Here is a 12668-nt window from a genome sequence, read left to right on the forward strand (position 1 = left end):
GGGCCACAAAATGCGTTTTCTCCAACATGCTGTGACTGACGCGATCTTCATCTCCATCTCAAGCAGCGAGTCCAGCGACCATAAACAGCAAAGCCCGCGCTGACTGACGGGTTCGTTACAAATTCAAATGTTGCAGCTTCAAACGACAGGTTTTACGGCAGGATAATCGAACGCTCATTGGCTCTCGCGTGCCTTCGTCACAGATTGCGACATGCCGTGTTTCTGGTGAGGTGTGTATTTGAATGATGCTAGCAGCACGCGCGCACCTTCACGAGTTCACTGAGAGCGAGAGGATCAGGAAAATAATCTGGTTAATATTTTCAGCGATTAACAACATAAATTATGCTCAAATGAAGATATCAATCTTTCATTTGAAAGCCATGTTTCTAGCATCTGTAAAACTGCGTTTTTCCATCTCAAAAACATATCTAAATTGCGACCTATGCTCTCAACGTCAAATGCAGAAATACTAATTCATGCGTTTATGACCTCAAGGTTAGACTATTGTAAATAAATTATTGTAATTGCTTTTATCTGTCTGTCATGTTTTTCTTCTACTGTACAGAAATAGCTATGTTTAGGTGTAGATGTAGGAGTGGGATTAGCGATTATAAAAACTTTTTTAATGCTATATTGTTACTAAAATGGTTATTTTCTTGCATGTTTATAAAATGGGTAGGTTAAGAGGTCTAAATGTCTAAATCACTTATTGATAAAATGATAAAAATGCATTGATAAGAATATCTTAATGATATAAAAGATACGTAAATATTTTAAGTTTTGTCATGACATGGGGGCACAATATTATTAACTCATCATTAACTTAACATGAATTCATGAGTTGTCAATGTATCATGTCATGACTTGTCTTGGAGGGGCACATCTTTAAAAAGTTATAAATTACACGTTTTATACATATTCAGCTCATCTAAATCAGATATTTGGTGTTTTTTGGTGGTTTGTAAAAAGAGCAGAGGTCATGTGGCTGCATTTGGAGGGAGAAGGAACTGAACGGTAGGAGGAAGGTTAACATTTTGAAGGAGCAATAGTGGCCCAAAAGAAGAGCAAGAACACAAGACAAACGTCTGATTTCAGTGCATTATTATGATATAAAGACAGTAAACCAATCCATAACATAACCATCATCTCTGCTAACACTGATTTTAATTTGGAAAATTAATGAATACATTATTGTAGGAGGGCAGCAGTGGAATCACTCAAAACAGGATGAGATGAAGTTGTTTTTAATTATGAATGCATCATTGTGCGTTGGATGAGTTGGTTAAACGTAAATATTGCAAGAAATCCACTGTCATTCACTGATGTTTGTGACAGAGCTGCAGGTGGAAAATTTATAAACAATTTTGCAGTGTGCCATTTTCATGAATCTTTCTTCTAGAGCATGTTTGATTTAGTTTACCCCAAAGTGTTAATTAATACATTAACTAACATGCAGGAACTAACATGTAATTAAGGTGGTGTTATTCATGCGGTAATTCATATGACTCATGTCGTAGTTAAGTTAGTTCTTCATTAGTTCTTGATTAATACATGTCTTAACTCTTCATTAGTTCATAGTCAAGTAATTATTAATTAAGGTATTAGTACATGATAATTCATGTACTGTTATTGTAAAGTGTTACTGCAACCAGAGGTGGGTAGTAACGAATTACATTTACTTCGTTACATTTACTTGAGTACATTTTTTGGGTAACTTGTACTTTTAGAGTATATTTAAAGATGTGTACTTTTACTCTTACTCAAGTACATTTTTAGTGAAAAAACTTTACTTTTACTTCGCTACATTTTGCGGCATTCCTCCGTTACTGTCAAATGGTAATAAACGTGCTTTTTTAAATAATTAGTTTATATGACTTGTTTGCAAGTCTCGCGAGACGTTGGAGAGGCTGCTTCGCGAGAGTCTGCTACGCATCTCCCGCTTAAGTTTAGCGCACGTTTAGTTGGAAGATGATGGCTGAAGCAGAGGAAGACGTGTGCGAGTTATCAAAGGCATATCACCCGTGGCCTCAAGTTCAGTCTATGTTTTCACTCCAAGATGTCAAAAAGAATAGTTTCATAATGCGATGCATGCTGTGTACACCAAAACGAACTGACATCGCAGCGTACAAGAATTCCAGCTCCAACCTGAAAAAACACGTAGCGGTAAGTGTCAAAATTATGCCTATTTGAACCATTAATGGCAATTTGGTAACTATGGGCACTTTGACCTTATTGTAATACTACACTTCACACACTGTAAAGGTATTTTTTTTTTTTGACACCTCACTAAAGTGAAGAACACATACAAAATAAAAACGGGATTATATTTTATTTTATTCCTAACTAAAGAATGCATGTACTTATAAATGTAAGAATAAAGTAAATAAATGGTTTTAAAGGAACTGCTCTTAAAAGGAACAGCTGGTTAGCCCAGCACATTATTCATTCACACCGTTTAACCATTAATCACATAACATTTATATATATATATATATATATATATATATATATATATATATATAAAAGCCTATTTTATTGCTATTTGTGCAAAGTGCAAAGTGCAAAGTGCCCGTGCAAAGTGCCCGTGGATGCATAATTAACAATTGATTGGTGATTCAAGTTGTGTATTCATAGTGTATAATAAAACCAAATGTAACCTAATATGCAAATATTATTATTTCATCAGAGGATTCACCCAAACAAGCTGAAAGTTTATGAAGAACTAATCAAGTCAAGAAAACGAGCATTAGACTCAGTCACGGTTGATGAACCTCATTCAAAAAAGAATCGAAAGATCATGAGTGCCTTTTCCAGCCCTGCAACGAAGGTAACACAGGCAGTGATTGACAAGCTGCTGATCAATTTTGTATGTGAAGGAAGCCAGCCATTTTCTATTGTAGAATTACCATAATTTAGGAAAATTATTGAAACCTTGCAACCTCAGTGCACAGTCATGACAAGAAAAACGCTGCGTCTCAAAGTGCAGGATACATTTGAAAATATGAAGAGTGCACTTATCCAAAAATTAAACAATGCTGAGTACGTTGCTACAACTGCAGACTGCTGGTCAGCCAGGCAGCGCAGTTACTTGGGGGTCACCTGCCACTGGATAGACAGTACGTCTTTAGAGAGATGTTCAGCAGCCTTGGCTTGCAGACGTATGACAGGATCACACACATTCGATGTAATTGCTGCTGCTTTAAAGGAAATACATAAAGAGTACAAAATCAGAGGAAAGATTACAAGGACAACTACAGATAGTGGCTCAAACTTTCTGAAGGCCTTTCGAATATATGGGGAGGACAAAAAAGATGATGCTCAGGATGCACAGGAGGAGGAAGACTTCATACTTGAGGAAGAATCTGACGAAAGTGAATCGGAGATGGAGTACCAAGACCTTTTTGGTATTTTAGATGAGGACTGTGGCCTGGAATACCAACTTCCCAGACATCAAAAATGTGCATGCCATCTCCTTAATCTTGTTGCTACTGTTGATGCTTCAGCGGCAGAAGCTGGAAGTGATACATATAAGAGACTATCACGGTCAGCTTTTGCAAAATGCAGTGCACTGTGGAACAAAACCAGCAGGTCAGCCTTGGCATTTGAAACTGTGGAACGTGAGTGCAAACTGCAGTTTCTGCGACCCAATCAGACACGGTGGAACTCACTGTTTCTGGCTGTAGAAAGGTTGGTGCGTATCCAGAGGGAACAAGGAGAGCATGCAATCCGAAACGTATGCACAGCATTAAAGATAAAAATGTAAGTTGTAAGACCAGGTTGGATTTAGTGGTTTGGTGGGAGTGTATATTATGACACAGCTGATCTTCCTTTATTATTATTATTATTATTAACCATTTGTGTTTTATGGTACAGGCTGAATACAGCTGAATTGGGATTTTTGGCTGAGTACTCTATTGTAATGAAGCCAGTTGCAATGGCCCTCAACCTACTCCAAGGGGAATCTTCAGTTCATATGGGTTTTCTGCTGCCAACACTTCAACTTCTTCAGCTTGTCCTGCAGTTGGTAGAGTCAACCTGTAAAGTCTGTCAACCCCTCCTTAAGGCCCTACATGGAGGTATCCTCAAACGTTTTGGAGAGTTCATGTAGGAACCAGAGCTTATTGCTGCAGCTATACTGCTTCCAAAGTTCAGAACTGCCTGGACAACAGACCAGAGCATTTTGACAACAGGTAATGTATCTGTTAATTCATGTGTCAATTCACATGTTATTTATTTGACCTTGAGATAAGACCTTCTCTCTGTTTTTGTTTTATTAGTGGTGAGTTACAGTGTAATAAGTTATAAGGTCTGGACTGTGAATAGTGTCAATAAAATATAGGAAATATATTGCAAAATGTAGGATTATGCAGGTAAAGTGTGTAAATCTGTCTCAGCACAGGACTAGACTACATAAAAGACCAACTGGAGCTCAACGTGGAAAATGATGCCCTCTGCTACAGCAGCCCTTCAGATGAAGAGGACTTCTTTGCATCCATGAAAACAGGCCACTCAGAAACAGGAGAGCTGGAGAGGTACCTTTCATGTTCATCAGCTGGAGGTATGGATCTGTTACACTCCTTTCCAAAAGTCAAGAATTTGGCTCTAAAAGTAAATACAGCCATCCCAGCATCTGCAGCCTGTGAGAGACTTTTATGCCGGACTCCTGCTCACAGCTAAAAGATCAAGACTGCATTGTAAATATCTTGAGAGCCAATTACTGCTGAAGTTCAACAGCAAAATTCTGTAAAACTGATTGTTCAAGAAAGAACATACGACTGTTCACATACTGAAGCGCAAACACACATAAACAAGTTCATACTCAAACATAATAACACAAACACACTCTGCTCACACACCTTCTCTTTTGTTCTCTGTTAGCTTGTTTAAATGCAGATGCTGACAAGTTTGTGTTGTGAATGTGAAAATAAAAACAGTTAACACTTAGAAAAACATCTGGGTGTCTTTGAGATTTTATTGCAAATGACAGGTTATGTGTTGTTAATGTGCCCATCACAGGACTGAGATAGGCTACTTTACTTCAACCTATGTTTTATATAAGCAGAACAAAGAGACTTTCAAGGAGAGGTGTGTGAAAGCTCAGTGAAATTCAGGGTTTTTCGCTTCATATAAATCAGATTAGAAGTAACTAGTAACTAGGTACTTGAGTAGTTTTTTCATCGGATACTTTTTTACTCTTACTCAAGTAACTATTAAGATTGTTACTTTTACTCTTACTTGAGTAAATATTTCCATAAGTACTTGTACTTTTAATTGAGTACAGATTTTGGATACTCTACCCACCTCTGGTGATTGGTGGCAGTTGTGTGATCAGTGCATACAGCTGTGTATGTGCAATCAGTGCAATGAATGATGGGAACTGTAGTCCAGAGTGACATGTAACAGTCTGTGTGGTGTATGAGTCAATATGAAGGAAGGGCGACCTCTGGTGGCGAGTGGACGGAAGATTATGAACTGGATTTGTGACACACACACACAATTTTTTTATGACACGCATACAAACCACACTCTGACATCCGTACCAGCACACCCACACAATTATAGTTGCATTATTTATCCAATTGGCTCTATAATATGCAGTAGCAGAAAACAGGAATAAAGTGAGTATTTGCTTTATATACCCTTTATAGACCAAACCTGAAAAAAATGGCACCATCTGGTAAAAAAAACAGTAAAAAATTACATTTTGAAGCCTTGCCAACAGAATGAAAGCCTATTAACAAAAATTTCATCATTTTACAGTTAAACAGCACTGTGATTAAAATTTGCAGTTGTAATGGGTTTCAATAGGGACATTTTTGTCCAAAAGGTCCTGAGAGGAACTATTTTTTGTACCTAGTGCTTAATTAATACTTTTATTTAGCAAGGATGCTTTAAATTGATCGAAAGTGATGATAAAGATATTTACAATGTTACAAAATATTTCTATTTCAGATAAATGCTGTTCTTCTGAACTTTCTATTCAAAGAAACCTGAAAATTTCTACTCAGCTGTTTTCAACATAATAATAATAATAAATGTTTGAGCAGCAAATCAGAATATTAGAATGATTTGGATCATGTGACTGGAGTAATGATGCTAAAATTCAGATTTGAAATCACAGGAATAAATTACATTTTAAAATATATTCAAATAGAAAGCAGTTATTTTAAATAATAAAAATATTTCAGAATATTACACTTTTTGCTGTACTTTGGATCAAATAAATGTAGGCTTGGTGAGCAGAAGAGACTTCATTAAAAAAAAAACATTAAAAATCTTACCGTTCAGAAACTTTTGACTGGTAGTGTACATTAATTAATCTGTAGCTCCTGTAGCCTGCAACACCCTTACTGGCAGGTAAAAGTTTGGCTACCTCCACACCACTAATAACAGCTCACAGATGCAACACCCCTACCCCCCCATACATCCCAGGGTTCAAGCACGAATGACTGACAGTCAACACAGACAACAGAGAAGAACAGTTTCCCCAACTACAAGCGAACTTTTGTTCTATTGTGCATATAACCGTATAGTTAAACATGCATGTTTTTTTATAACTTTCTGCATGACTTTGTTGTGATATTTGATAAAATTATTTCTGTCATGACAACTCTTTGGTTGATTTGCATGGTAATGTACATGACAATGTATTTGTTCTTGGCAGAATAGATCTGCTACACTGCTGCAGCAAATCAAGTAAAGAGACTTGCTACTGCCAATACATCCAGACATGCTGCTGTGAGCATGTAAAAAATACTGCTTCTGCACATGTAACATATGAAATAACCCCATAGCAGATCTATACAGGTGGAGCTGGGGAAGGTGGAGGGTTTCTGAAGTGCGCTGCAACTGCTACAGCAAGCACTAGCCAAGTATATGAATGTTGAGCAGCAAGATCATTGGCTGCTGATACAAAATGAACCAATCAGCTGTGCCATTTGATGATGCCACTACGTCAGATTGAGTTCGACCTATCAGACTGTGCCATCTAGAGTTTCATGCCAGAACTTTGGATTTAATAAACCGTTTTTACTTGATGCACCCTAGTCAAAGTTATTTCTTTGCAGTTTAGAACTTGTGCAATGTTTTAACTTACATTCATTTCGGCAAACAAAAATAAGACATTAATATTTACATTATAAATATTTACAAATGCATACATTCATATTTACACTAGAATTTATATCTAACATGTTGATCTTACCTCAAGTCGCTGCTTGGGTTCAATGGACTGCCTGTAGTTTGTTGTTTGTTTTTGTTGGTTGTCCTCCAATAAGGGAAAGAATGTGATCCATTTGCTCTGAACTCATCCTGAAGTAGTTTAGGTGTCGGTCAGGGTCAAGAGACAGCTCAGTGACAAGATCATGGAGCGAACCCAAAGTCTGCGTCTCATCCTTTTTCGTAGTCTTCGTAACAACACACATAGAGCAATGACCTTCCTTCTATCAACAACTGGCACTACACGGAAAACAAAGGCAACAAAAAGAAGAAACAAAAGGTAAAATAAGCTTTTTTTTTTTTTAGCTTTTTTTAAAGTCTTCTCTCTTAAATGTATTTGAAATGGAAATGAAGCAATGCGAACTTACCATTATAGAAAATGCTGTACAAAAGCCAGTGTTGCCACTTTGCTGATGCATGTGGTGTGAAACCAGCGTAAACTTTTTTTGATCTTAAGAGCTCTTGTAAGGGTTAAGATGCTTTTTGAATAAATTTTATTACTAGGAACTTTTTAATTGCAGGGGGAAACGCCCACTTTTCTAAGAATTTTCTTAGAATTTTGCCACTATGAGCAACACTACACTAAGAATTTGAATGAATATGGGCCCTGATGTCTACTGGCCTTCAATATAGGGAGAGAAATTTCACTATTCATTTTCTCTGCATCGTGTGTGATTCTCCAGCAAAAGCATTGATACAAGGCACAAAGCTGTGCTCTGCGACTACGGCTGTGATAAATGTGACCAGAAAAGTGAATATTTGAATAAAGTACTATTTCCAGCCATGGTGTCCAAATCTTTTTGTGAAGAGGGCCAGATTCGATGTTTTGGATTTATCTGGATGCCGGATACTTCTCATTTATTTTTACTTAATTCTCTTAAGTTCAAAATTGTTAGGTCACAGTCAAACTGTTTCTAACCAAAACACTGCTGTATCAGATGCGGGTAATCATGCTTGTGCAGTCCATTTCTCTCTCATAAGTAAGCAATAAGGTACTTGAGTTTGCGCTGTATTGTGAATAAATCATGGCTGAAGGTTGTTGTTGTTAAGCATGGTGCAAAGCGGAGACCCTGCAACACCTCTGTGAAGTTGGCACCCCATAAAAAGAAATAATCACCAAAACTATGCCATTCGTTTGTACTGATTTTGTGCTACTAAAACAAACCTGGTATCTCCGAGCCCTTCTTAAATATAATGGGGGAAAAATTTGTTAAGGACTGTTAACTCTCCACCCCATATCGTCTAAATCGCTCCTAAAAGGTGTCATTCGTTTGTGCTGGTTTGTGCCATGGAAAGAAACACAATAACTCATTCACTTTTTGAGAAATTATAAAATCTCTGAAGGAGAAGTGTCATCACGCAAGCCGTTCTCCATCCATCTCGTCTACATACCTGTCACACTCTTTAGTTGCTCGCGCGGTGCTGGTTTTTACTATTTTCTGTTTTTGTTTTTTTTCCCTTTAACAGTGGAATTTAGTGTTTTAGATCTGTACTTGATATGGTCAAATGTTTTTAAGGGGCCAGAAACACATTAAATGTCTACCGACTGTTAAAAGTGTTAAGGAAACTTGCACAATTATTTCTTTTCCCCATTTTTATTGGACAAAATCCAGAATCAGTCCTTTTACACTGTATTAGTACAGCCAGAGAGGTTACAGTACATTGCAGGTCAAAAGTAAGATCACAGAGCATTGGAGAATAAAGAAAGAAAGAAATGTGGGAAAACAAAACAGGAAAAAACCTGAGGAACAAGGTAAGCATGTGCTCTTAGAATTTTTTTATTTTATTTTACTTTATTAAAAAAAAAAAAAATATATATATATATATATATATATATATATATATATATATATACTTAAAAGCATGTGTACAGCACAATACAATTTACAGGATATTTTAAATACAAGACAAGTCAAACTTTTTTTTTAATTAATTTTGGAAATCAAGAAAATCTCTTATGTGCTTGTCCTAATTATCCTCCACTGGTCATTATGCCATGACATAAAAGAGGCTTATATGCACAGCAATGCACATTTTATGGCAATAAAATCATGTCATCAATCCTACTTTTTCATGAATTGTCCGATTTAGTTCTCAAAATGATTCTTAGTACAGCTTACTCTGGCTAATCTTTTTTTTTTTTTCCTCTGAACTCACTGAATTGATATGATCCATATTATTGGATGGATAGATTAACAGAAAATAATTGTTATAAATTTTATTTAAATAATTAAAATTAAGTCTGTTCTTCAAAGCTATCAAATGACATCTACTAGTCATACTTAACAATATTTAAACATGGCAAATACAGAATGGATGACAGATGAAACTTGCATGATTATAACATACTTACACATAAAATAACTCATTTGGCATTACATCAAAAAATAATTCCTGTTTTAATCAGATGCCAAGGAAACCAGCTTGTGAAAGTGATGACATCAAAGTCATCAGTGCTGCAAAGGAACAGATTATTATAGGACAGAATATAGCGGTCCTCTCAGAGAAGGTGTGGGCAGATTTAAGCCAACAACTGAACAACAAAGTTTCAGCAAAGAATTTTTATACTTTTGTCAAGACAAACGGGCACAATATCTGGCAAATCTTTGAGCTATGCGCCATCAATACAAATGTCCAAGATCAAGATCCAAACCCTGAGAGCTCACAAGAAAGCTTGGCAGATTTACATTCACCGGAGTCAAAGGCAGACACATCAGCAAAGGCAATGTTATGATATTGAGTTTGAGGTCAGTCTCTCATCAAAGATGGACAGAAATCTGGCCTGAAAAGGTTGCTTACAATGACAAATCACTCAACACATGTAAAAGGGAATACACCATCCTGAAACGTGGGGCATGGACACGTCTTGTAAGAGGAGATATGGAAAAATATCAAAACCTCATGCGCACTCAGATTCAGGAGAGCAAAAATTTTCCAAATGTTGCATCTCACTACATCGACATAATTGGGAACTGCACAGAATGTGATGCACAACTGTCTATAACAGCTGAGATGCCAGCAGCTAATGAACCAGTTGTGCTTAAATGTACAATCCACAATGTTGATGACAATCTCCATACTGGCAAAGCAAAACGCAAGTTATCGGGAGATCTGAGAACACGTGTATCTGAAGAGCTCTGGGAAGGTCGAAAACAAGTACAGTAAAATACAGTGTACCTCACAATGAAAGCATTCATGACATAGGCCTTGATAGATTTTTTTTTTTTTTGCCATTACTGGGCCCCATCCCAGATGCAAGTTTATCAAATGAAATCCAAGTACTCTGGTTCCATTGTGAGTTTTGATGCAACAGGTTCAATTGTGAAAAGATAGAGAAAACCCTGTGGCAATTCTGGGCATGTTCACAAGGAGATCATATTCCAGTAGTGCAACGTGCAGGTGCTGCTGCACCCAAAGAAGCAGTCTGTGATTTCTCCTTGACTTTGCTTGGAGAATTGGTTAAGGCCTTCACTCCTTACCCAGACCTGAAAACCTACATCAATCAGTGCTTTGGAGTGCTGACGAAGAAGCCTGAAGACTCACAGCTTCCACCTTCATCAGAGTAGATGTGGCACACTGCATTAAGCTCATCAGCTGGTGGGAATGCTTAAGACAAAAAGGAAACAGAGTTAGAGAGTTCTATCTATGAGCTATGGCACAACTTTTACAATCTTGACTCACTGGAAGAAGCAAGGGAGCTGATTCATTAAATTTCAGTTGATGCCTTCAGCGAATCAGAAGGAAATTATGAAAAAGGTTTACCTGTTGTCTCAGAAACTTGCAAAGCTCAACTGAAGAGACGATTTGCAGAGGGAGTTCTGCCATGTGTCAACAAAGATGACCATTCAACAGAGGTAACTGGAGTTGAGGAGGCATTGCACACAGATCAAAAAACATCTGTGAAATCTGTGAAAACATTCATAAGATTGCGGGACATCATGGTGACAGAGACGATCTGCATTTCCTTCCAGAACTAGTCGTGGCCTAATGGTTAGGGAGTCGAGCTTGTAACCTGAAGGTTGCCGGTTTGATTCTCGAGCCGGCAGGAATTGAAGGTGGGGATTGTGAATGAACAGCACTCTCTCCACCTTCGATACCATGACTAAGGGGCCCTTGAGCAAGGCACCGAACCCCTAATTGCTCCCCGGGCGCTGGAGCAAGGCTGTGTTCACTGTGTGTGTGTGTTCACTACTCACTGCTGTGTGTGTGCACTTGGATGGGTTAAATGCAGAGCACCATTTCGAGTATGGGTCAGCATACTTGACAATACGCCACGACTTAACTTAATAAGAATGGCATGCTACCTCTCTCTTCGGACTGCTGTGATGGTTCCACATTTCAAAACATGAAAGCCTCCCCATACGAATGGACCGGTTTGTCATACGCCACCTTGAGTTTCTTGAGGGCAACATGAGGCTTTCATCTGCACCAGTGAAGAAAACAGAGCACACTGAGACAAAGACACAGGAGACTGAGCCAAAACCTGGTCGCAGTGAGCAGGATGCAGAGGTTAAGCAACAATCCGTAGAAGAAGACCCTGTTGAAAACTGGTGTCCCTCCAAAAACCGACTGTCCTACCTGACCCTGAGTGGTTACATGCAGACATAAACCTGAAAAGACAAAAATGTATGTCTTGAAGAATGGCAATTACCAGGCTAAAACACCCATTGCAGTTGACAAAATGCTTGTAAGTGTAAAGAATACCAGTGCCTTTGCTCTGCTTTCTGTGACAGTGGATCATTCTGCCATTATCTTGACAAAGAGCACAAAAAAAATGAAATATTTGATTTGGTGAAGACCATTGTCACAAAAGGAGCTGGAAGAGATGCTTACGCAAAGAGGGCAAAAATGCTGCTGGAAATATTTCAATGTGTTCACCTGAAATCAGGTGTGAGGCAGGTCAATGCAGATTGCAATGTTGCCAACATAATCACATCAACAATGAAACAAGTAGCAAGCGCAACAATTACGACTGAATGCTCTTCTCCAAACTACAGTCGAAATACAAAATCTTCAAGAACCATCTCACTCCTACCAGTCAATGCAGATATTTTACAGACTGGTGGACTGAAGAGTCTCCAAGCAGCACTGGAAGATGCACTACACCTCAACAGGTCCAAGTGTCTGAAGCCACTGAAATCACCCCAAGATAGCTGGAAAACAAAAGATATTTCATCAATGAAATTCCTCTGCAATGGCTCAGTCACACACAGCTGCATCACTGGACCACTACTGTGCATTGAAACAAGTGCAGATACAAACCATCCACTGTTCGAAATCCCTGTGACCATGGAGATGGGCAACCATTTGTTCACTCTGAGAGGGGTCTTCGCATTCACTCCAGGACCTACAAGGGAATCTCTTGGACATTACGTGGCTTACTGCAGAAGAACCTCTCTTGGCTGGGAGAAATATGATGACCTCTGTGACCGTGTCACAACAGTCTCTGC

At 38.1% G+C, this 12668-nt stretch overlaps 1 protein-coding gene across 1 annotated transcript; it reads left to right on the forward strand.

Annotated features, from left to right (window-relative positions):
- The first annotated feature begins 2867 nt into the window (after positions 1-2867).
- LOC131538472 (uncharacterized) lies at positions 2868-10784 on the forward strand. Its single transcript, XM_058772346.1, has 5 exons — positions 2868-3759; positions 3874-4104; positions 4395-4532; positions 9984-10374; positions 10548-10784. The coding sequence occupies exons 1-5, from the start codon at positions 2954-2956 to the stop codon at positions 10782-10784; spliced, it is 1803 nt and encodes a 600-aa protein (XP_058628329.1). The 5' UTR covers positions 2868-2953.
- Positions 10785-12668: the final 1884 nt, after the last annotated feature.

This window comes from Onychostoma macrolepis, chromosome 04 (assembly GCF_012432095.1).
Source record: "Onychostoma macrolepis isolate SWU-2019 chromosome 04, ASM1243209v1, whole genome shotgun sequence".
Taxonomy (NCBI): domain Eukaryota; kingdom Metazoa; phylum Chordata; class Actinopteri; order Cypriniformes; family Cyprinidae; genus Onychostoma; species Onychostoma macrolepis.